Source organism: Marmota flaviventris, chromosome 6 (assembly GCF_047511675.1).
Source record: "Marmota flaviventris isolate mMarFla1 chromosome 6, mMarFla1.hap1, whole genome shotgun sequence".
NCBI classification, from domain to species: domain Eukaryota; kingdom Metazoa; phylum Chordata; class Mammalia; order Rodentia; family Sciuridae; genus Marmota; species Marmota flaviventris.
Genome location: NC_092503.1, coordinates 121,575,877 through 121,600,393, shown reverse-complemented (window position 1 = coordinate 121,600,393; position 24,517 = coordinate 121,575,877). Strand labels below are relative to the sequence as shown.

The following is a 24,517-nucleotide window of genomic DNA, read 5'->3' as shown; positions in this document are numbered from 1 at the left end:
AAAACAAAATCTCTTGGGCAAAGAGATGCTGCTGTTGGAAACCAGTGAAACACCCGGTGATAAGGCCCGAGTTGGGGCGATTATGGATCTAGTATAACCACAAAGAGGCTTGTTAAACAATACTGACTTCCTAGCTAAAAATCACACAGTATGACTGTGACCCAGGCCAGGTCAGCCTACTTTACAAAATTAGGGGTTGATATGGGTTTAGGGATCAGGCCTACAGTTACCATAGAAAAATGAGGGGTGGCAGATCAAAGAATGTTAGCAAAGTTTATATCCAGGTGTCCAGATTGTAGAAGGCATAGGCCGTGGTCACTATGGTAGGCTTGGCCCATGCTATCTGCCATTTTTCCAGTGAAATTTTTAGCTGCAAGATATGGAGTGCTTCAGAAGAGTAGGAATCAGACTGAGAGGTCATCACATCACTATTTCCACTTTTTACCTGTGAGTAGGGGATGAGGTATAGAAATTGGGGAATTGATTTCTTCTCTTTAAAATTGGCCCCCTCGGGCCTGGGGTTGTGGCTCAGTGGTAGAACTCTCCCCTAGCATGGGAGAGGCACTGGGTTCCATCTCAGCACCACATAAAGATAAATAAATAAAAGTATTGTGTCCATCTACAACTAAAAAATATTTTAAGAAATTGGCCCCCTGGAAGCAGACATTAGAAACCTTGAATTCATAAAAAGAAATTTGAACAAGACGAAAGAATCTGGCATTATTCACCTCCTTCCTTCCATCTGGAGTGAAAAGCCCAAGTTGCACTTGTCAGGTTTTGTATGATGTAAGAAGTGGACAAGCCACCATCACCTTCACCCAATGGGGACCTTCTAAAAATCTACTCAGGAGCATAGAGGGGAATAAAGATGGTGCCTTTGGCCTCAAAGTCACTCAGGTCATGGTCCTGCCACATTGAATTGGGTGGGCTTCTCGGAGACCTGGAGCAGCTGACCAACTCTGTGACCCAGTCTGTCTTGTTCATCTTGACTTGCCACTATACAAAGTGTCCCCACTGTGTAGTGCTTCCCATCAATGTCGGCCTCCTCTGGCACATTGCACTTTCTTTCCCCAAATCCATCTTCTTCTGGCATAGCATTAGAATTCCAGCTGCACACATGGTAGACAAAATAGAGGCCTCATTTCCCAGCCTTCTATATAACTGCGTTTTTGCTGATGGAATGTGAGTGGAATAGTTAGGTGGAATTTTCATGACACGACTTGCCCCCTATTTCCTCCCTCATTGGACTGGAATGCAGACTTGATGGAGATCCTGTTTCAACCACACGGACAGGAACAATTCCCAATGGAAGAACCATAAGATGGAACGGATCTAAGTCCTGAGTGAGGGTGACATACAACTGTCATGCCATTCAGGGTCCCCATCAACTATCACCCTTGGCTGCTTATGCTGAGGATCTTTTATTGGAGAGAAGAAAGCCTCTCTGGTATATTTAGGTTTTTTCTTTATTTACAGTTCCTGAGTGTTGCCTTTGGCTCCCATTTGATTTCTGGCTAGGTGTGTTGTTAGTTACAGACTTGTTGCTATGCCAAAGGTAGAGTAGCCTGGCGTTAAGTGGTCTGAGCATACGCAGTACAAGACAGCCTACAGTCCTGACAGCCCTACAGGTTTGGGAACAGGACTTCTTTAACTTTGTTGCTTTGTCATCATTGACATGTGACTTCCATCTTGTGATTGGGTGACTGCTGCAATTTCCACCATTCTCTCCTCATTCCACCTAGTGGGAAGGGAGGAAGAAAATTGAGAAGCATATGCTTCTCTTCTTGAAAACATACTTTATAGATGTGGTGAAAACTGGTCATTCATTACTTAAAGAAGAAAAGAATGGATTCTGCCACACCCTGCCAAGTTGATTTAACTCAATAAATATTGGGCGAAATTCATTAAAGAAAGACTCTTCCTATGAAAATGATTTGACAGGAGCTTGGTGGCTTAACAAGGCACTCACAAAATTCAGTGGCTTCACCATTCAACCAGGTTAGGATTTATTTTGCTTTGGTGACAAAAAATACCAAAGTATTTGATGCCATAGTAGTTAGCAAAATATGACCGCAAATCTCTTCTATTCTGGTGTGCGTGCTCCCTGCAATGTGTCTTTGCCACTCCTTCCATCAAGAGGTAAAGTCTATTCCTGTACCCTTAAATCTGAGCTGGCCATGTGAAGTGCTTTGACTGATATAATGTGGCAGAAATATTGTCATATGACTTCTAGTAACACAAAAAATAACATAATAACTAAATAACTAAAATAACACAGGTGTGTTTTTGCTCATATGGTGTATCCTCTGTAGGTCGTATGTGGTTAGGCTTTTGCTGTCACCTAGAGATCTAGGCTGATGGAACGGTCATTGTATCAAACGTTGCCATACAGAAGAAAGAAGATTGCATTGGCTTTTAGAATGCCTGCCTGGGTGTGACACACATCAATGCTACTCACATTTCAGTAAATGGATGGGGAAATTCAGTCCCACCAGGTGACCAGAAGGAGACAAAACCACAATATCTGTGAACATCTCTAAATACCACCACCCTTAAGATAGTTTATTTTCCTCTTGTAGCAGGTGGGCAGGGCTCATCTGACACCAACACCATGGGGGGGGGGTGCAGCCTTCTCTGTTTGCTCTTTCATCCCCAGGACATTGCCCTCATCCTCACGGTGGTGACAGCTCTCTACTAAATTTATGTTCTAGCCCATGGGAATGGAAGGACATGCTCCTCTTTAATTTAGGGGCCTAAGTTGAAAGTTACAGCATCAGTTCCCTACTCACATCCTATTGGCCAGAACCGAGTCGTCTGACCTCTGGTTGCAAGGAAGGCTGGGGAATGGTCTTCAGCTGGGTGACTGTGTGTCCTCTTAATCATCTTCCACTGTAGGGGAGAGAACAGATCCTGGGGCTGGGGGAAGCACCAGCAGCTCTGCCACATCAGCAGCGAGGGGACCCTTGACACCTGGGCTGTCATGGTTTTCTTGCACTCAGTCTTGTCCATTGTGAGTCCCACTTTGTGTATGTGTGTTGACAGAGATGAAATTACTTTTTAAGATAACTGGTTGAATACTGACAATTTTACACAGTACAACTTAATTGATTGATAGTTACTTCCCTCAGCCCGCTGTGGGTCAGATTATAAATATATTTATTCATAAATCAAAAGAGTTTTTGCAAATGTGAATGATCATTTCAGAAAGATTTCATCTTCATTTTTATTGATCTTATTTATTTATATCCCATATTTATTTGATATTCCAAAAAGTATTAAAGAGAGACTACTGTGGGGCAGGGAGCCTAACACACAGGCTTAAAATTTCTTTACTTCCTTCATTTTATACAAGTGCAGGTTATGATTGAAAGGCACATCCTAAGCCCCAAATGCCTTTTTTTAAAAATATTTATTTTTTTAGTTGTAGTCCGACACAATACCTTTTTAAAATTTTTTTATTTTTATGTGGTGCTGAGGATTGAACCCAGGGCCCCACATGAGCTAGGTGAGTGCTCTACCACTGAGCCATAATCCCAGCCAAATGCTTTTAATACTTCAAGTAACCAACTCCAAATTTATTTATTTTGCAAGTGGGGAATTTTTCTACTGGGCTTTCTGTAAAAATATTCTAAACATTTTTCCTGTCTCCACAAACAAATGCTAATTCTATTTTTCTCCCTAGATTCTCTCTTGGGAAGGGTTGCAGGAAAGAAAAGGATTGTGAATTTTCCTATTAAGAAGTCTAAGAAGGGCTGGAGTTGTGGCTCAGTGGTAGAGCACTTGCCTTGCATGTGTGAGGCCCTGGGTTCCATCCTCAGCACCACATAAAAATAAATAAATAAAATGAAGGGATTGTGTCTATCTCCAACTTAAAAAAATAAAAATAAAAAAAAAGAAGTCTAAGAAAATCAGTCTCAATCCTTTGCAAGTTTATATTCAAGAAGATCACACTCTCCCAGGCTCCCAGGAAATAAAATGCACTTGGCAAACCCGAAAAGAAAACGAAAACTTTGCTTCAAAAACATATTTGGCAATATCTTGGATGGTTTGTGGGTTTGTGTGCTTTAGACTAGTTATGTGAGAGCAAGTGCAAATGAGCACACGTGTGTAAGTGCACGTGTGTGTGTGTGTGTGTTTGTGCATTTGTGTGTGCATGCCTGTGTTCCTGCATGCATGTGTGTGTATGGGTGTGTGTGGGTGTGTGTGTGGCACATGGCACTTGAGATCAGTATGCAAAGTCTGTGGTGGTGATCTACTGACTACGGATATATCAGAATTAGGGAAACAGGGCAAAGATTTTGCCTCTCAACCCAGTCCCCAACCCCTGCTTAGTGTTTTCTAACAGGAGGCCACCCCCCTTGCCACTCCCTAGCTTTCATTTTCTGTCAGTAAATGAAACAGCCAGCTTTGGTTTGCGGGAAGTCAGATGACCTTTTCCCTCTTCTGGCTTGGCTCTCCTTGCCCTGGGGTGGACACTATGGACCCACAGATGGCTCTCCTTTATCTGCTGCTCCTGGGCCCAGGTAGGAGGCAGGGGAGGGAGATGGTGGGCTCTGCAGGAAAGGCCAGTCCCCCCAGGCTGAGACCAGTCCCACGTATGAAAGGGATGGTCTTTTGTTTCCCTTTTCTCATCTGTGCTTTTCTTCTTTCCCCTCTCATTGTCTGTGTGTTTCCACACCCACAGGCCTGGCAGCTACCGTTCCTTCCTGTCCTCAGAACGTGAACATCTCTGGTGGCACTTTCACCCTCAGCCATGGCTGGGCACCCGGGAGCCTCCTTACCTACTCCTGCCCCCAGGGCAGTTACCCAGTCCCTGCATCACGACTGTGCAAGAGCAGTGGACGGTGGCAGACACCAGGATTCCCAAGACCTACCCGGCTCACTAAGGCTGTCTGCAGATGTGAGGCTCCCCCTGGGCTTTGCCCAGCATGCCCTGGCCAAGGGCCAGCCCAGAACTTCTATTTATGAGTTGCTCAGGATAGGCTGACCCTGATTAGAGTGTAGAGGGCTGGCCAGGCGGCTCTTGCAGAGGGTCCTCCAAAATACTTGGAAAATGTCAATTATCCACAGTAAGGAATTCAGGACAGGTTTTAATGGAGATTGTGGGGTACCAAAGATAGGGATGACTTTTTATGTACAATTGATTTGTGGTCGTGACCATTCTGAATGGCTGCTGAATGGTCCCAGGATCTCCTGACATCTGAGAATCCCAGGAAAGGGGCCGGAGTGACCATGACCCACAGTGGGCTGAGGGAAGTAACTATCAATCAATTAAGTTGTACTGTGTAAAATTGTCAGTATTCAACCAGTTATCTTAAAAAGTAATTTCATCTCTGTCAACCTACTTTCTCAAAAAAACGTGTGTATGTGTGTGTGTGTGTGTGTGAGAGAGAGAGAGAGAGAGAAGAGAGAAGAGAGAGGAGGGGGAAGTGATACTGGGAATTCAACCCAGGAGCACTCCATCACTGAACTGCATCCCAGCCCCTTTTATCTTTTATCTTGAGACAGGGTCTTGCTAAGTTATCGAGGCTGGCCTCCTGCTTCAGTCTCTCCAGTTGCTGGGATTGATCATGTTCAACTCTTTCAGTGTTTTGACAACCAGTTGATCATTCTTCTGTGTCCCAGAAGAATATCACTCACTTGATGTCCAGCCCAGGTGTCAGCCATCCACCCCTGTCTCCTCCACTTCTCTCCCTCCAGCTGTTCGCTGTCCAGCCCCTGTTACCTTTGAGAATGGTGTGTACACTCCACGGCTGGGGTCCCACCCTGTGGGTGGCAACCTGAGTTTCATATGTGAGGACGGCTTCACACTGCGGGGCTCACCTGTGCGGCACTGTCGTCCCAATGGCATGTGGGATGGAGAGACGGCCGTGTGTGACAATGGGGGTGAGTAGTCTGACAGGGAGGGGGAGTTTGTGGAGGCCAGATGTGCCCAGGGAACCTCTGTTGGGGACAGGGGCCTGGTGTTCTAGACCGAAGAATATTCCTGGAATTGGGTAAGTTGAGATCCACAGGTCACCCATCACTGGTCTGCAGGGTGCCTGGCCCTTGGAAGTTGGTACTAAACTTCAGCTCCAACACAATGGCTCCACATACTCTGTCCATCTTTTCTACATGCCTGAAGGCAACACTTAGTATTTGGGCCCCAGGAAGTATTGCCCGGAAAACATGATTGGAGAGAGTTAAGTATTGTGCTTAAGTGCCTTGCCTTCAGAGCCAGATTAGGATATTCCAAGCCTAGATCTTAACAGTCTTTGGGCAGGTTATATAACCTCTTCATGCCTCAGTTTTCACATCTATCAAATGGCAGTAGTAAGAGTACTGATCTCATGGGATTTCCATGTGAGTTAAATGAGTTAATATTATTAAGACCTAGAATAGCTGGAACTTGATAAACACCACATACACTTTTTTTTTTAGTTGTAGGTCACAATACCTTTATTTTATTTATTTATGTGGTGCTGAGGATTGAACCCAGTGCCCCATGCATGCAAGGCAAGCACTCTACCAGTGAGCCTCAACCCCCCCAGCCTCACCACATATACTTTTTTTTTAAGTTGTCGATGGGCCTTTATTATTTATTTATTTATATGTGGTGCTGAGAATCGAACCCAGTGTCTCACACATGCTAGGCAAGTGCTCTACCACTGAGCTGCAACCCCAGTCCCCCACCACATATACTTTTGTCATGGCTCTTACTGCCCCTGTGAATAGTGAGTGGCTCTGCTTGGCAGAAGTAGGACTTCCAGGATTACTCTGAGTCACAGCTGCCTGTGGCTTTCCATAACACAGAAGACAACGCCTACCAGGCAGCAGGACTATACCCACACCCAGTGGCTCAGCTGATGGCTCCCTACTTCTGCCCTGCCCTGGAATTTTCCCCAAATAGGCTTTTTTTTTTTTTTTTTTGGTACTAGGGAGTAAATCCAGGAGTACTTAACCACTGGCCACACCCCCACCTATTTTTTGTATTTTATTTAGAGACAGGGCCTCACTGAGTTACTTAGAACCTTGCTAAGTTGCTGAGGCTAGCTTTGAACTCACGATCCTCCTGCCTCAGCCTCCAGAGCCACTGGGATTACAGGTGTGCCCCATCATGCTCGGCCCCAAACAGTCACTTATTCAAATATAAATTTAATTTATTTAAAAATGTCCTTAGGTTCTGGGGAGTGAACCCAGTGGCCTCACACATGCTGGGCAAGCAGCTGTCCTCACACTACATCTTCTCTGGGGTTCTGGGTAGACACAGGTGAGGCCTGGGTTGGAACTAGGATGCTCCAGCTGGCAACTGAGGTTGCCAAATTCTAAACCCTTCACCCTACTTAATGTTCTTCAAACTCACCCTGGTCTCACAGTTCTGTTTTCTCCCAAGGGACCCTTGCAGCTCCGAAGGTCTATAGAGGAGCCTGGAGGGAGGGGTTGGTGGCTTGCTCATCTCTGTCTTTTTTATTCACTTGCAGCTGGCCACTGCCCCAACCCAGGCATTTCAGTGGGCGCAGTGCGGACGGGCTCCCGCTTTGGCCTTGGGGACAAGGTCAGCTATCGCTGCTCCTCAAATCTGGTGCTGACAGGGTCATCAGAGAGGGAGTGCCTGGGCAATGGGGTCTGGAGTGGGACAGAGCCCATCTGCCGTCGTGAGTAGCCATGCTGCCCTCCTGGGACTCCTGACCCCCCTGGCCCCTCCTGAGACTCCTGACACCCCTTGGCTGACCTCCAGGTGGTTCTTCCCACAGAACCCTACTCTTATGACTTTCCTGAGGATGTGGCCCCTGCCCTGTCCATCTCCTTGTCCCATGTGCTTGGAGCCACCAATCCCACCCAGAAGAAGAAGGGTGAGTGTTTTGAGGACGGGGTAGCAGGGGATGTTCCTGGGTGGAACAGGTCGGGGAGGGAAGCCTCCTGTGACTCAGTGACTGAAGGGGAGGCAGGGAGGCTGGACTCCCTCACCAAGAGCACAGGAAGGAGTGCGCAACTGAATCTCCCCTTGCACATTTCTCCAGAAAACCTGGGCCGTAAAATCCAGATCCAGCGCTCTGGTCACCTGAACTTCTACCTGCTCCTGGATGCCTCTCAGAGTGTGTCGAAAGATGACTTTGAGATCTTCAAGAAGAGTGCTTTCCTCATGGTGGACAGGGTCAGGAATTAGGAGTTTACAGGCTGAGAAGTCCTTCTTGGCTCTCTCGGTCTTCTTCCTGTGCTCAGAGCCTCTCTCACAGCCCACCTCCTTCTAGATGTCCTCCAAGATTATATTCATGCCATGCAGGAATCATAAATTCAATTCACATGATCATTTTTAAAACTCCACAAATCCCTTTGGGGCACTTACTATGGGTCAGGCACCATGTTGGATGCTGGGGGATAACAAAGATGAACAAGGCTGTGAGGTCTTCTCCCCAGAAATTCATTATCTAGAGCAGTGGTATCCACAGAGGGGTAACATAATAATCCATGGGGGTGAGGCAGAAAATTACTGATGTCTCTGTTGAATAATCTTAATTAAATTAATGATATTTAATAATTTTCTTTTAAAACTTCAATATTTTGTGCAGTTTTAAAAAATGTGTATATTTGAATAGTTCAATCCTTTATAATTTATAAATGGGCCCAATGGCTTGTAATCCTGCTACTCAAGAAGCTGAGGCAGGATGATTGTGAGTTCAAGGCCAGCCTGGGCAATTTAGCAAGACTCTTTCTCAAAACAAAACAAGGGATGTAGCTTAGTGGTAGAATGCCTCTGGTTCAATCCCCAGGATTCCACCCCCCCACCCCCACATAATCATAAATATATACACCTGTATTGAGGTATGTGTCCAGAATGTTTTTATTTTTTATTTTTTTTGGTACCAGAGATTGAACTCAGGGGCACTCAACCACTGAGCCACATCCTCAACCCTATTTTGTATTTTATTTAGAGACTGGGACTCACTGAGTTGCTTAGTGCCTCACTTTTTCTGAGGCTGGCTTTGAACTCTTAGTCTTCCTGCCTCAGCCTTCTGAGCCACGGGGATTGCAGGCATGCATCTCGTGCCTGGCCTCCAAAATGTTTTTGCTGACAGGAAGCATCACCAGAAGAGTTCGGATGCCACTGGTTTCAGTTCTTTGGTTCCTTGCCAGCCCTTTCTTTTGTAATTATGCTTTTCACAGTAATTCATGTAAATAGGTGGTTTTTCGCTTTCAGCTACATTTTTTACTATCTATCTTTTTTTTTAGTTGTAGATGGACACAATACCTTTATTTTACTTATTTGCTTTTATGTGGTGCTGAGGATCAAATCCAGTGCCCCACACATGTGAGGCAAGTGCTGTACCACTAAACCACAACCCCAGCCCTTAGCTACATTTTTGACTTTATTAAATTGTTGTTGCTGCTGCTGGGGATTGAATCTAGGGCTAAGCACACTTACCTGCACACCCCAGCCATGTTTTAAAGAGGGTTTCTTTATATCTTCTGTAGAGTTTCTCTTAGGACTTAAAGTATATAATTAAATGGTGAGGCGATAAAATGTACCAGTTAGAGAAATGACCTCAGAGTTGCACTGGCAGAGCAAAATCCTTTATTTTTTAATGAAAAAAAAAAATTTTTTTTGGTACTGGGGATTGAACCCTGGTACTGGGATATATCCCCAGTCCTTTTTATTTTTTACTTTGAAACAGGGTCTCACTAAGTTACTGAGGGTCTTGCTAAATTGTTGAAACTGACCTCAAACTTGTGATCCTCCTGCCTCAGCCTCCTGAGTCATTGGGATTACAGGAGGGCATCACTATGCCTGGCCAGACTCCAATCCTAATGCCACCTCTTATTAGTAGTGTGATCCAGGACGAGATAATAAGCCTCCGTTTCCTAATCTATGAAATAGGGAGCATCAGGTCCCTCACTGATTTGATGTGAGGATGAGATGAGGAGCGAGTATGTTAAAGAGAATAGATGCTCAGCAAATGTTGTTTTCCTGGCTTCTTCCTAGCTGCAGTTGCTTGCTCAGTCTCGGTGCAGGTTCTCTGCCTCTGCGAGGGCCTCTTGCTTATTCTCTTACTGTGTCCCCTTTGGTTTCCGGACTTCTCATTCCTCCTCTCACCTGCCCTCCTCAGCTCTTCAGCTTCGAGGTCAATGTCAGCGTTGCCATCATCACATTTGCCTCACGGCCCAAAACCATCATGTCTATCTTGAGTGACAAATCCAGGGATGTGACCGAAGTGCTCTACAGTCTGCAAAATGCCAACTATAAAGGTATGGCTGTCATCAAATGAGGGCTGCCAGAGAGGAAGGTCAGTACCTGTAGGTAGAGTCTGGAGAGTGAGGTCTCTTGGGGGCCCTGGAGTCCTAAGGCTCTGGGGTATCTTCCAAGTCCAGGGTCACGGTGGAGGAGTCCCAGCTTCCCCTGGCTCATGGCTTACCCTGAAGTGCTGTTAATCTAAACGAATGGTGCAGATATTGGTTTTCAACTCCTTCTAGAGGGTCATGCTGTGTGGTTGAATTTCATAGCTCAGCACGGCAGTCTCCCATCATTATCCACCCGCACGCTGTGTAAAAAAAAAATGATCAAACAATCCAAGTTCTTTGGAAACTCCATCCCTGAATCTTGGAACCTTACAGTGGTCTTGGATGCAGTGAGCATTCTAGGTAGAAAGACTGAACATTTGAACAGGCAATGATGTCAGATCATTAAAGGTCTGAGTTTATCAAAGCCTATTGATAACTTACGTTTCCGGTGGTTGTGAAAGAGTGATTCCTCACTCCCAGGTGGAGGTGGGAAGTTTCTAAGACAGTCTTTCGTTTTGGCATGTTCCAGATCATGAGAATGGAACTGGGACCAATATCTATGAAGCTCTAAATAGTGTCTACATCATGATGAATAACCAAATGCAACGTCTTGGCATAGTAACATCCGCCTGGAAGGAAATCAGACACGCCATCATCATTCTGACAGATGGTGGGTACTGCCATCTTTGTGAGGGGGTCTGGAATAGTGAAAGGGGCATCAATGTAGGGTCAGAAGACCTTTTGCATTCTGTTCCCCCCTTGGCCACTTCAGACCTCAGTTTCTTTCCTTTCCTTTTTTTTTTAGTACTTTCCATAGTAAAAGTGTTTTGAGGGGACAAGTTGAACCACAATGCAGTTGAACCAATGTAATGTTTTGTAAATTTTCATGCAATCCTTGTTCAGGGGTCATGATAATCTTTGTTATCATCCTGATTTTTTTTTTCTTTTTGGTACCAGGGTTTGAAGCCAGGGGTGCTTAACCACTGAGCCACATCCCCAGACATTCTAATTTTTTATTTTGAGACAGGGTCTTTCTAAGTTGCTTAGAGTCTTGCTAAATTTCTGAGGCTGGCCTCAAACTTGTGATCCTCTTACCTCCGCCTCCTGAGCTGCTGGGGTTACAGGCATGTGCCACCATGCCTGGCTTCATTCTGATTTTAATATATGTGCTGCTGAAACTATAATGAGCCTCAGTTTCTTATCTATAAGATAGAAATAGTGTTATTTTTTAAAATATTTTTTAATTTAGTTGTACATGTTTATTTTGTTTATTTATTTTTATGTGGTGTTGAGGTTCGAACCCAGGGCCTCACGCATGCTAGGTGAGCGCTCTACCGTTGAGCCACAACCCCAGCCCCAAAATAGTGTTATTGATGATGATTGTAACAACAATGAGGATAATGATAACTACTCTCCTTTCCTTACATAATTTTTTTGGACAGAAACTTGAGTAGTATGTATAAAAGCATTCTATGATTAGAACATGTCAGTTCATGTTACCACCTGGAGGTAACCTGGTGCTCAATGGTGGAGATGTGGTTCTTGAACACGAACATGAGGAGCTGTCTGTATTGGATCTGGCCTCTGCCATTTATATATATACTTTATTAAATTGTTGTTGCTGCTGCTGGGTATTGAACCTAGAATATATATAATATATATTATAGTTGTAGGACACAATACCTTTATTTTTATTTTATTTATTTACTTTTATGTGGTGCTGAGGATCAAACCCAGTGCCTCACCCGTGCAAGGCAGGTTGTCTACCACTGAGCCACAATCCCAGCCCTGTCATTTACATCTTGATTTTGTCCAAATTACATAGCCCCTCCAGGACTTGGTTTTCTCATCTATGAAATAAGGATATCCATACTTCCTGGGGTTTCATGAGAATTAAATGAGAAAGAGTATATGAAGCTCCTGGCCCAGTGCCTAGAATGTAGACAATTTCAGGAAACAAAATATTTTGAAATGGCTTTGTTAAGGTTTCCAGGCTGAATGCTTCTTCATGCTTCTGGGGCTCCAGAGGATTCAGAAACCCACGCAGATGGACAATTCTTTCCCTTCTCTGTTCTAGGAAAGTCCAACATGGGTGGTTCTCCCAAGCCAGCAATTGACAACATCAAAGAGATTGTGGATATCAAACAGAACAGGAATGACTATCTAGGTAAGCCTCTGCCTTCACCCACCCACCCAATCTGTGCTGCCCTGTGGACAGTATGGGATCCTCAGCCAGAGTTCCAGTGGCTCTGGGCCAGAGCCACACAGTTTTCTCTCTGTTGTTTTGTTTGAGGGTAGCTGAGTATCACATGGAAGAGGGGAAGTGATATGCCCCTGGTCCCCACCTTGGTTTCACTTTTGGTGGGCTGGGATTGTGGGCAGTTTCTTCATCTGTAAAAGGGGAGCAGTACTAGGACCTCCCTCATAGGCCAAGAGAAGATGCTCAGGCAAATTTTGCCTAGCATAGAGAACTGCCATTGTCATCATTGGTGTGGTCATCACCATTGTCTCAAGTTTCAGGAAACTTTCCAGGAAGAAGGATCCTGGATTCCTTTAGACTCTCCCTGCTGTTTCTCTTTTAGCAATATAGACAGCTAACCAAGGTTTAGCAATTGCAGTCTATGAAGGAAAAGTTTCTCAGGTTCAGAGTAAACACAAATTGTACTGACCTTTGACCTGAAAAAGATTTTGGAGAGAGACACTCAGAGAGGGCAGCTGGTTTTGTTTTTGTTTTTTTCTGTTTCTTTCTTTCTTTTCCCGTTTTTTTTTTTTTTTTTTTTTTTTGTACTGGGGTGCTTATCCACTGAGCCACTTCCCCAGCTCTTTTTATATTTTATTTAGGGACAGGCTCTCACTAAGTTGCTTAGGGCCTCACTAAGTTACTGAGTCTGGCTTTGAACTTGTGATCCTCCTGCCTCAGCCTTCCAAGCAGGGATTACAGGCATGTGCTATCATACTTGGCTTAAAACTGGCCCAGTTTTAAAACTCCAAATTCATTTCCTTCCTCTTTAGCCTCTGAACCAGAGTCAGATGCTCAAAAAACACCTTAATAGCTGTGTGCAGTGGCACATGCTACTTGGGAGGTTGAGGCAGGAGACTAGAAAGTTGGAGGCCAGCCTGGAAAATTTAATAAGACCCTGTCTCAAAATACAAAAATAAAAAACGGGGTTGGGGCGCTGGGATTGTGGCTCAGTTGGCACATGTGAGGCATTGGGTTTGATCCTCAGTGCCACATAAAAATAAATAGATAAAATAAAGGCATTGTGTCCATCTACAACTAAAAAAATATATATTTAAAAAAATGTGACTAGTCCAAGTTGACATGTACTGTGATTTAAAAAACAAAACAAAACAAAAATAACAACAACAAAAACAAAAATGAGTGGGGATGTAGCTCAGTGGTAGAACATTTGTTTAGCAACAGCAAGGACCCTGGGTTCCATCCTCAGCACTGTGAAAGCAAGCAAACAAACGGAAGCAGGAAACTGAAGGAATAGAGCTGAAGAAATCATTTTGTGGTTCTGCTATGCTTCTGTCCTGGGCATTGCTGATTACTTCTGAGATTTCCCTCTGTCTTTCTGAGCTCCTTGATCATTTTACACCAAAAGGGTGCAAAGAGTGGAAGCAGATGGACTCTGAGGGCCACCACAGGGTGGTTCTTCCAGGGATCCCTACTCCTAGGCCAGAACTGGCAGCTGTGTGGATCCAGGGCCTCCAATGTGAAGAGATGGCTTTAGTCCCTTCTCCCACAGCCTACTTTTCCAGAGGAAGACTATATCTGAAGCTCTGTCTCTGTGCTATGTTTATGAGTCTCTTTCATTCAGTCATTCATTTTAAAGTCTTTACTGAGAAACTCTCCTGAGCCAGGCACCATCCTGGGTGCTCGACAGACAAAAATGCCTGCTTGCACAGGACTGCCATTCCAGAGAGGACAACGTATATTCGTTTCCTAGGGCTGCTGTAACAAACTGCCCCAAACTTGGGTGGCTTGAAACACAAATTTATTCTTCCACAGTTCTGGAGGTCAGAAGTCTGAAATCACAGTGTGGCAAGGGCCAGCCTCCCTTTAAAGGCTGTAGGGAAGAATCCTTACATGCCTCTTCTAGTTTCTGGCAGCCCCAGGCATTCCTTGGCTTGTAGCAGCATAACCCAATCTTTACTTCTGTCCTTACTTAGCCTTCTTTCCTGTGTAATCTCTGTATCATTACATGGTATCCTGCTATCTGTGTGTTTGTTTCCAAAGTTCCTTATTATTTTTATTTATTAAACATTTTTTTTTGCATTGCTCAGGATTGAACGCAGGGCCTCATACATGCTAAGCAAGTACCCTACCACTTAGCTACACTGACAGCCCTTGACTTTATTTTTTTAAATTTTTTATTGTTGGTTGTTCAAAACATTACAAATTTCTTGATATATCATATTTCATACTTTGATTCAAGTGGGTTATGAACTCCCATTTTTACCCCATATACAGATTGCAGAATTACATCAGTTACACATCCATTGCCCTTGACTTTAGATTATGACCCACTTTAATCTAGTATGATCTCATCTTAACTTGATTAATTCTGCAAAGACCATTTTTCTGGACCACCTCTATCAGGTCCACTCTTGGCCTGTGAGAGCTTTCTCTTCTTACTTGAATAAATTCTACTCTTTACACTCAAAAAAAAAAAAAAAAAAGAAAAAAGAAAGAAAGGAAGAAAAAGAATTACTGAGGATGTAACAGTACCAAGAAAAAGAAAAAATAATAAGACCCTGTTTCCAATTAAGTCCCCATCCATGGGTCCTGAGGGTTAAGACTTGAATATATCCTTTGGAGAACATGATTCTACCCACATTAGGTGATACTCAGGATAAATAAGGAATCCATATAGCATGCAGCTTGTAGGTAACTCATGACATGATATGAATGAGGCAGAGAGGGAATGGGAGGGTCTGGGGCATTGAAGTTTTAGACATTGAAGGTACATTTGTGCTAAGACTTAAACAGGTGTGAAAGTGAACCGTGAGAACATCTGGGGAGAATGACCCAGATGGGGTGAAGCTGGTGCAGAGGGTTGGAGGTGAGAGAGCGTCTGCAGATTTAAGAAACTTCAAGGGTTGGGGTTGTGGTTCAGTGGCAAAGAAAAACCAGGGGATCTGGGAGTTCTATGGTGATGACATAGCCTTGCTGAAGTTGGCCCAGAAAGTGAAAATGTCCACCCATGCTCATGCAAGGCACTGGGTTTGATCCTCAGCACCACATAAAATAAGTAAAATAAAGATATTGTGTCCAACTACAGCCAGAAAGCTTTTTTTTTTTTTTTTTTTTTTAAAGAAACTTCAAGAAGGCTGTGCTGGAAGAGTGAGGGGCAGGGAGTGCTAGGAAACAGACAGGTGGCAGGGGTGAGGGAGGCTTGGATACAGCTCATGTAGATCTTTGTTGCCATAGTAGTTCAGATTCCAGCATTCTCTCTCACGGGATAGCCCCTCAGCCACAGGATTGGTGACTTCCCTCCTCCCCATCAGACATCTATGCCATCGGGGTGGGCAAGCTGGATGTGGACTGGAAAGAACTGAATGAGCTGGGGTCCAAAAAGGATGGTGAACGGCATGCCTTCATTCTGCAGGACCCACAGGCTCTGCACCAGGCTTTTGAACACATGCTGGGTGAGTGAGTTTTGTCTTCCTGGTGTTGGGGAGAATGGTGGGGAGACAGTGGGGGGCCCATATTGGGAACCTGGGCACAATACCCCTCCCTTGCCTCCTTCTCAACCTGATCCTCACACTTACAGATGTCTCCAAGTTCACAGACACCATCTGTGGGGTGGGGAACATGTCAGCTAATGCCTCCGACCAGGAAAGGACACCTTGGCATGTCACTATTAAGGTACCAGGAAAGAGGGGTGGGCTTGGATCCCGGAGGTGAAAGCAGCTATAGGCCAGAGACACTGCAGTTTCTGAATATCACTTATTCCCTGCAGCCCAAGAACAACGAGGCCTGTCGGGGGGCTCTTGTCTCTGACCAGTGGGTTCTGACAGCAGCTCACTGCTTCCACAATGCTAAGGACCGCTCCCTGTGGAGGGTCAATGTGGGTAAGGCAGGGGCTTCACCAAGTTCCTGACCCCAAGGCCAGAGCGCTGGTTACCCGTCCCCAGCCTCTGGCCCCTTCAGGAGCCCTGATTCAGCCTCATCCACTGTATCATTCCCAGGGGATCCCAACTCCCAGTGGGGCAAAGAATTCCTTATTGAGAAAGTCGAGATCTCCCCGGGATTTGATGTCTACGGAAAGAAGGACCAGGGGATACAGGAGTTCTATGGTGATGACATAGCCTTGCTGAAGTTGGCCCAGAAAGTGAAAATGTCCACCCATGCCAGGTGCTTGATCCTAGGACAGGAGGATGCCCTGCAGGGGAGAGTGCTCTGGGGAGCCCCAGGATACTGAGGATGGGCTGTGTGACACTCACCCTTCTCTCCAGGCCCATCTGCATTCCCTGCACAGTGGAGGCCAACATGGCTCTGCGGAGACCCCAACGTAGTACCTGCCAGGACCATGGTGAGTGCTGAGGTTTAGAGTTTGTAAAGAGCTGGGGCCAGAGCCTGGGGGTGCTAACAGGGACTAGACTTCTGTCTCCAAGCCAGAAGTCTGACTGGTGGGTAAAGGGACCTACAATCAACATCCCCTTCTCTTTGATGGCAGAGACAGAACTTCTGAACCAACAGAGCATCCCTGCTCATTTTGTGGCCTTGAATGGGAGCAAACTGAACATTAACCTCAAGACAGGGGAAGAGGTGAGGGTCTTAGGTGGTGGTGGTGGGGTTCTGGGGTCCCACTCAAGCCAGATCACAGAATGGTGCTCTTCCTCCTCTAGCTCCGGCTGCTTTTTCCACCTCACTTAAGTCACCCCTCCTCCCAGGCTTAGTGTTCTGCCAAGTGTCCCTAGGCCACTCATTTCATTCTTCCTTCCTGCTCCACCTCTACTGCAGAGGTCAGACTGTATCAAGGTAGTCTCCCAAGACAAAATAAAGTTCCCCAACTTGACGGATGTCAGTGAGGTGGTGACAGATCAGTTTCTATGCAGTGGGACCCAGGAGGATGACAATCCCTGTAAAGGTGAGCACCCCCCATGTCTGGATTTCCCAAGGAAGGGCCACAGTGTCCCTGTGGCCAGCATGCATGCCAGGACGCCAGCACCTGCCCTGGATGACACTGTCTCTTGTTCATCTTGCTGGCAGGAGAATCTGGGGGAGCAGTTTTCCTTGAGCGGAGGTTCAGGTTTTTCCAGGTGGGTACAGGGAAGCTCACAAGGCTGGCTACAGGAACTCAGCCTAGCTGGGGCAGGGGTGGTGGTGGTGGTGGTGAGGGAGGTCTCTGAAGGAACCATGGGAGTCAGGGCTCAGAGCTGGGGCTGTGGCGTCTTTCTACTTCATTTTTCCTTTCTTTCAGGTGGGCCTGGTGAGCTGGGGTCTCTACAACCCCTGTTTTGGTGCTACCAACAAAAACTCCCGCAAAAAGCCTCCCCATGGTGCCCCACCACCCCGAGACTTCCACATTAACCTCTTCCGCCTACAACCCTGGCTGAGGCAGCATCTGGAGGGTGTTCTGAATTTCTTGCCCCTCTAATCATGGCCACAAATCCCTTGGCTATCTTGCCAGGATCTGCCTTCTCTCCTATCTCCTACCCCTGAACACCTACCCTCAGACCCTGTGGCCCATCCTCAATTCTAGCTGTGTGAATTCAGGAGCCCAGACACAGCAAGCACAAGCAGGAAGGTCCCCTGGGGTGCTGGCCAGTGTGTCTGCCCGCTGCACCCTCCCCTCCTGCTCCTGCTCAAATCCCTCCCCCTGGTAAACATAACGTGTTCCTTTCACTTTCACATGAAATTTCCCAGTTATGAAATTAATAAAAATTGATGATTTCCACATCTGTCTGTACCTCTGCCTGGGGGATGGGGAGGGCAGAATGATTCCAGGAAGGTCAGAGACCCTGCTGGACAAACAGCAGCTGGACTCTGCCCTATAACACAGTCAACAGGGGAACCAGCTGGGGGACTATTTCTGGTCTCTAGCTAGGGTGGTCTGGGATTGTTGGGGAGAACCTGGAAGCTGACATGAAGTGTCAAAGGGGAGAGTCCCAGACCTTGGGCAGCAAAGGGTGGGGCTTGTGTAGTTTCTGTTTCTTCAATTGGCAGCTCAGTGGGGCCCTCCTGCTTGAACATTCCCGGAAAGTGATGTGTATAGGGAAGGCCGGACAAGCTGCAGGTGCCAGAACAGATTGCATAAAAGGCTGGGGATTGGTGGGGAAGGGAGTGCCACTAGACTTAGGTCTAGAGTTTCAGCTTGGACACTGAGCCAAGCAGGCATACAGAAGGAACCTGGAGAAGCCCTCCTGACCCCAGCTCGCCCGCTTCTCTCCTGCCTTCTATCACCATGGGGTGCCATCTCAGCCCCCACCTCTGTCTGGTATCTTTGGTCTTGGGCCTCTTGCCCAGAGGTAAGAAAGGGTCACCCCCACCCTCCTGCTGCCCCCAGCATTCTTCCTTGACTTTGTAGGGCCAAGCTTCACCAGTATTTCTTTTCAGGTGTGAACACAATTCCATTGCTGGCCCAGCCCCAAGGCTCCTGCTCTCTGGAGGGGGTAGAGATCAAAGGTGGCTCCTTCCAACTTCTCCAAGAGGGCAAGACCCTGGAGTACATATGTCCCTCTGGCTTCTACCCATACCCTGTCCAGACACGCACCTGCAGATCCACAGGGTCCTGGAGTTCCCTAAAGACTCGAGACCAAAAGATTGTCAAGAAAGCAGAGTGCAGAGGTTAGAGGCAGTGAGAACAGGGATGTGCTGAGACAGGGGATGATGGGGCAGGTGGTAGCCAAGGTCAGCAGCCCTTGGGTGAGATTAGAGCTGTGTTGAGGCCAGCAGCCCAACAGGTTTGGCTAAACAGGGTAAGGGGCAGCCCTAGGGGTGCAGGTAAAAATCTGGGAGGCAGGGGGGCTCACCTTCACTAAGCATTTGCCCTGTATCTGGCAGCCGTGGCAGTGAAGAGAATGCTCAGGAATTGGGAGCAGACCAGCAGACCAGGGACTTGCTGTTTCTCAGTGACAAGGTCTCTGAGAGCAAGAGGGATACCCTGAAGATAGCCCTTCTATCTTGATGACTTTTACTTGTCCTCCTCCCCAAAGCGATTTACTGCCCAAGACCTCAGGAATTTGAGAATGGGTACTACTGGCCCAGGTCTTCTTATTACAATGTGAGCGATGAGATCTCTTTCCAATGCTACCATGGATACATTCTCCGGGGCTCTGCCAATCGCACCTGCCAAGTAAATGGCCGGTGGGATGGGCAAACAGCAATCTGCGATGATGGAGGTGAGAAGCTTGCCTGCTCCTGTCGACCACACTCTCTCCCTTACACATCCATCCCCAAGGAACAGGCATCACAACTGTTCTCTGACCTGCCCTCTCGGCCTCTGCAGCGGGGTACTGCCCAAACCCGGGCATTCCCATTGGCACAAGGAAGGTGGGAAGCCAGTACCGCCTTGAAGACACAGTCACTTACCACTGCAGCCGGGGGCTTACCCTGCGTGGCTCCCAACAGCGAAAATGCCAGGAAGGTGGATCTTGGAGTGGGACAGAGCCTTCCTGCCAAGGTGAGTCTTGACTTGGGCTCCCAGGTCAGATCCTACTCTCCAGTCCTAATGTTCCCACAGCAAGGCACTGTCTCCTTCTCTCTTCAACCCAGCTTCTCCTCACTTCTTCCAAACTCTGTAGAGCTTTCTCACTTCCAAGCCTTTCCCATCCTAGAAAGGCATCATCCTGTCTTTCTGGTCACTGTCCTTGACCCTTCAGCTATTTGACCTGAGTTCTGACCTTTCCCAGACACCTTCATGTATGACACCCCTCAAGAGGTGGCCGAAGCCTTCCTGTCTTCCCTGACAGAGACCATAGAAGGAGTTGATGCTGAGGACGGGCACAGCCCAGGTTTGAGCAGAGTTGGGAGGAAAAGCAAGGAATTGGGGGAGTTGCAGGAGAAACATGCATCCTGAATCCTGAGTCTCTCTGCTGGCATCCAGGGGAACAACAGAAGCGGAAGATTGTCCTGGATCCCTCAGGCTCCATGAACATCTACCTGGTGCTGGATGGATCTGACAGCATTGGGACCGGCAACTTCACAGGGGCTAAGAGGTGTCTCGCCAACTTAATTGAGAAGGTGGAATCCCCTTCCCCTTGAATGTGGGGATCCTGACTGGACCTTGCTGCCCTTCCAGGACTAAGTTCCTTTGTGCTCCCTGTCTCTCTGAACCACAGCATCCCATTAAAATCTCCAGGTCCTATTCTGTCCTTTCCTTTTAAGGTGAAGTGGTAATTTAATGCTTGGCACAGCCTCCTCCATGAACTTCAGCCTGAGCTTCTTACTGTGGTCTTTCTGTCCCAAAAAAGGTGCTGAATTTTTCTAACTATAATATTGTACTTTCAATGCCATGACCTCTTACTCTTCTCATTCACAGATAGCAAGTTATGGGGTGAGGCCAAGATATGCTCTAGTGACATATGCCACAGAACCCAAAGTTGTGATCAGAGTGTCTGATCAAAAGAGCAGCGATGCAGACTGGGTCACAGAGAAACTCAACCAAATCAGTTACGAAGGTCAGAGGTTAAGAAAGGGAAGCTCTCAGGTTAACTGGGGGGTCAGAGAAGTCAGAAGCCTCAGAGATATTATGGGGAAAGGGGTAGAGGGGGCAGGGGCAGGTACCATACATTGTAGTTAAAGATGGATGGCAGGGTTACTGGGTAATGGGGGTTAGTGGGGACATATTGGGTGCTGATAGGGCAATTTTGTAGTCAAAGGGATGACAATCCACAAAGATGAAGGATGTGGGATCTCAGTTGTGATAGGCTCAAGGATGGCTTGGAAGACCAGGTGAGGTGATGACCTTTTCCCTTTCTACAGACCACAAATTGAAGACAGGGACTAATACCAAGAGGGCCCTCCAGGCAGTGTACAACATGATGAACTGGGCAGGAGATGTCCCCCCTGAAGGCTGGAACCGTACTCGCCACGTCATCATCCTGATGACTGATGGTCAGAAGGGACCTTTTTCCTACCCAGACTCCCCACCCTCAAATCTACATGTAACACTTGAGTTGGGGTCCTGAACACTGCTCATAGCTGGCTGTTGAGTTTTCCAATGACCCTTTTAAAGGTGGGATCCTTCTCCCCAAGGCCTTCTATGATCTGTCACCTCCATCCCATCTCCAACCTGCTACTCAGCTATGTGTGTTGTCACTGCCTTCCCCAATTAATGTTTTTTGATTCTTTTCCTCTCCTGCCCACATGGTCCTTGTCTTCTCTGCAGGCTTGTACAACATGGGTGGGGATCCAGTCACTATTATTGGTGAGATCCGGGACTTGCTGGACATTGGCAGGGATCGCAAAAACCCAAGGGAGGATTATTTGGGTAAGTGACCTGCCAAAGACCTAGCATCATGCTTTCTCAGGGCCTGGACCCTTACTCTGCCTTTTCCTTCCTTAGACGTATATGTGTTTGGGGTCGGGCCTCTGGTGGACCAAGTGAACATCAATGCTTTGGCTTCCAAGAAGGACAATGAGCAGCATGTGTTCAAAGTCAAGGACATGGAAAATCTGGAGGATGTTTTCTACCAAATGATTGGTAAGAACATACAAAAGCATAAGACGAATATTAGGAAACTCAGATCTCATCAAGTTGCTCATTTCCCTCTACCTCCTCCTCCTTCCCTCCCTTCCTTCCTTTCTGGGGATAGAATCCAGGGCCTCACACATGCTAGACACGCATTCTACAACTGATACTTCCCAGACCTTGGAAACCTTTTCTCATTCCTCTATGTCACTGTTCTTGTTTCCTGCCACTGTCCACTTCCTGATCTTAGAATTACAGCAACATCAGGACTTTCTACTTCATTTTACAAATGTGGTAATTGATACTAAGGGAATGAAAGCTAGCAACAAAAGTGGGTCTGAAAACAGCAGGTCCCTGATTTGGTCCCAAGGCCTTTCACTACCCCAGTGTTTTCTTGTTTCCTAACATAACAAATGCTCTCAGCCTTTTTCTCTATGTGGGCTTCTGTTCCCCATAGACATGCGGGGTGGGGGGTGGGGATTCCTTCTGAAATGGCTGCTGCCACTTGGGGATGAAAGGTCTCTAGCTTTCAGCACACTTTCCTTTCGGCTAGATGAAACCCAGACTCTGGGGCTCTGCGGCATGGTTTGGGAACACAGGAAAGGTACTGATTACCACAAGCAACCATGGCATGCCAAGATCTCAGTCACTGTAAGTACTATATCCTAGTAGGTACTTGTGGGAGGGGAGGTGGAAGGGGCAAAGAGGGCAGAGGAAGAACAAAATATGCACATCAGACTGGCTTTTCCCCCTTCACTGTTCTGTTCCCAGCGCCCTTTGAAGGGACATGAGAATTGTATGGGGGCTGTGGTGTCTGAGTACTTTGTGCTGACAGCGGCACACTGTTTCACTGTGGATGACCAAAAACACTCAATCAAGGTCAGCGTGGGTAAGGACGCAGCAGATGGGCCCTGAGCTCCGGCCATACCTCCCACTTCCTTGCCACCCCGAACTCTGCCCTTCTCTCTAAAAAGTTAAGGGTAGGGAAAACCAGAAGTCAGGATGACACTGGGTCAGAGTCAGGAGGCTGCCCTCTCTTCCCCCATCAGGAGGGAAGAGGCAGGACCTGGAGATAGAAGAAGTCCTATTTCACCCCAACTACAACATCAATGGGAAAAAGGAAAAAGGAATTTCTGAATTTTATGACTATGATGTTGCCTTGATCAAGCTCAAGAATAAACTGAAGTACAGCCAGACTCTTAGGTGAGAGAATCTGGGTGCCTGAGGAAAGGAGGCTGGGGAAGGTGGGCTGGAGGACAGGGGTGCAGGGCAGGCCATTTGCTGCTCCTGACTGTCCTCACCTCTGTAACAGGCCCATTTGTCTGCCCTGCACCGAGGGAACAACTCGAGCTTTGCGACTCCCTCAGACAGCCACTTGCAAGCAACACAGTAAGGCATATTCTGGGATGGGACAAAGATAAGACTCCAGGAGATGTGAGGGGGAGGTGTAGTAGGAGCAAATGATGCCTAGCTCAGGAAGGGCTTGAAGGACATCTGTTAAGACAGAAGCAATGGGGTGGGAGGGGAGAACTGGAGTAACCCAGTCTGTCCACCTGTTCAGAGGAAGAGCTGCTCCCTGTCAAGGATGTCAAAGCAATGTTCGTTTCTGAGGAAGAGAAAAAGCTGACTCGAAAGGAGGTTTACATCAAGAATGGAGATAAGGTGAGGAATGGGGAAATCCTAAGGTCCTCTAGGCCTGTCTTAAGTCGGCTTTGTTCATTATCCCTTTCTCCCCCATGCTCCCCTTTAGAAAGCCAGCTGTGAGAGAGATGCTCAATATGCTCCAGGCTATGATAAAGTCAAGGATATCTCAGAAGTTGTCACCCCTAGGTTCCTCTGCACTGGAGGGGTATATCCCTATGCTGATCCCAATACTTGCAAAGGTGAGAGGAGTCTGGTTCTTATAAGTTCCTGAGGCCCAATAGTCCTTTCCCTAAAGCTTCTCTCCTACAGGTGACTCTGGTGGTCCTCTGATTATTCACAAGAAAAGTCGCTTCATTCAAGTGAGTACTCCCTTTCCTATTTGTGGGGAGATGCTAAATGGTCAGCATGGACCCCAAAGCAGGAAAGCTCACTGAACATAGCTGGTAACAGAAGGACAGAGCCCGCCTAACCTTAGAGTTAGTCTCTGAACTGATCACTTTAGCGTTATGTGTCTGGCCTGCAAGGCAAGAACAGGGTTGAGCTGGATATCTAGTCTCATTCCCTTGGATCAGCTCAGATGCACTTGGGATAACCATGCTTCCTGACATTAGGATGAAACTCTACAAAATGATCCATAGCATCCCCTCACCTCTGCAGGTTGGTGTGATCAGCTGGGGAGTAGTGGATGTCTGCAAAGACCACAGACTGCAACAGCAGGTACCTGCTCACGCCCGGGACTTTCACGTCAATCTCTTCCAAGTGCTGCCCTGGCTCAAGGAGAAACTCAAAGATGAGGATCTGGGTTTTCTATGAGGGTTTTCCTGCTGGAAAGGGGCATGGGATCAAATTAAAACAGCTGCAATAATAACTGTGTTCCAGATCCTTGTGGGGTAAAGGAGCGGGGGATGTGTACTGACGATGTTAACAACTGAAATATAATCTGACAGCCGTTTTTAAAGGCTTAACCCCAA

The 24,517-nt window shown here is 46.8% G+C and overlaps 2 protein-coding genes across 3 annotated transcripts; both read left to right on the top strand.

Annotated features, from left to right (window-relative positions):
• Positions 1-4,449: 4,449 nt before the first annotated feature.
• C2 (complement C2) lies at positions 4,450-18,167 on the top strand. Of its 2 annotated transcripts, XM_027921863.2 has the most exons (18): positions 4,463-4,523; positions 4,685-4,900; positions 5,701-5,886; positions 7,461-7,634; positions 7,734-7,832; positions 8,001-8,134; positions 10,086-10,224; positions 10,787-10,927; positions 12,335-12,424; positions 15,772-15,912; positions 16,038-16,132; positions 16,227-16,338; positions 16,456-16,621; positions 16,723-16,799; positions 16,944-17,035; positions 17,231-17,357; positions 17,480-17,529; positions 17,691-18,167. In XM_027921863.2, the coding sequence occupies exons 1-18, from the start codon at positions 4,478-4,480 to the stop codon at positions 17,865-17,867; spliced, it is 2,262 nt and encodes a 753-aa protein (XP_027777664.1). In that variant the 5' UTR covers positions 4,463-4,477; the 3' UTR covers positions 17,868-18,167. The 2 variants fall into 2 exon arrangements, with proteins under 2 accessions (XP_027777665.1, XP_027777664.1); XM_027921864.2 differs by lacking the exons at positions 17,231-17,357; positions 17,480-17,529; positions 17,691-18,167 and adding an exon at positions 17,389-17,460 and having other exon boundaries at positions 4,450-4,523.
• A 348-nt stretch (positions 18,168-18,515) lies between these two features.
• Cfb (complement factor B) lies at positions 18,516-24,491 on the top strand. Its single transcript, XM_027921866.3, has 18 exons — positions 18,516-18,738; positions 18,827-19,057; positions 19,426-19,611; positions 19,719-19,892; positions 20,122-20,223; positions 20,316-20,452; positions 20,751-20,889; positions 21,194-21,325; positions 21,600-21,701; positions 21,777-21,914; positions 22,456-22,553; positions 22,674-22,791; positions 22,952-23,105; positions 23,215-23,291; positions 23,464-23,564; positions 23,653-23,785; positions 23,856-23,905; positions 24,204-24,491. Exons 1-18 carry the CDS (start codon positions 18,675-18,677, stop codon positions 24,357-24,359), a joined length of 2,292 nt encoding a protein of 763 aa, XP_027777667.1. The 5' UTR covers positions 18,516-18,674; the 3' UTR covers positions 24,360-24,491.
• The last annotated feature ends 26 nt before the right edge of the window (positions 24,492-24,517 follow it).

Bases quoted from the DNA above. Each gene is read 5' to 3' on its own strand.
- C2 (XM_027921863.2), top strand. From the start codon at position 4,478: ATGGACCCACAGATGGCTCTCCTTTATCTGCTGCTCCTGGGCCCAG. The intron at 4,524-4,684 runs GTAGGAGGCAGG...CCACACCCACAG, and splicing joins TCTGCTGCTCCTGGGCCCAG to GCCTGGCAGCTACCGTTCCT. The intron at 16,622-16,722 runs GTGCTTGATCCT...CCTTCTCTCCAG, and splicing joins AAAATGTCCACCCATGCCAG to GCCCATCTGCATTCCCTGCA.
- Cfb (XM_027921866.3), top strand. From the start codon at position 18,675: ATGGGGTGCCATCTCAGCCCCCACCTCTGTCTGGTATCTTTGGTCTTG. The intron at 21,326-21,599 runs GTCAGAAGGGAC...TCTTCTCTGCAG, and splicing joins CATCATCCTGATGACTGATG to GCTTGTACAACATGGGTGGG. The intron at 22,792-22,951 runs GTAAGGACGCAG...TTCCCCCATCAG, and splicing joins CTCAATCAAGGTCAGCGTGG to GAGGGAAGAGGCAGGACCTG.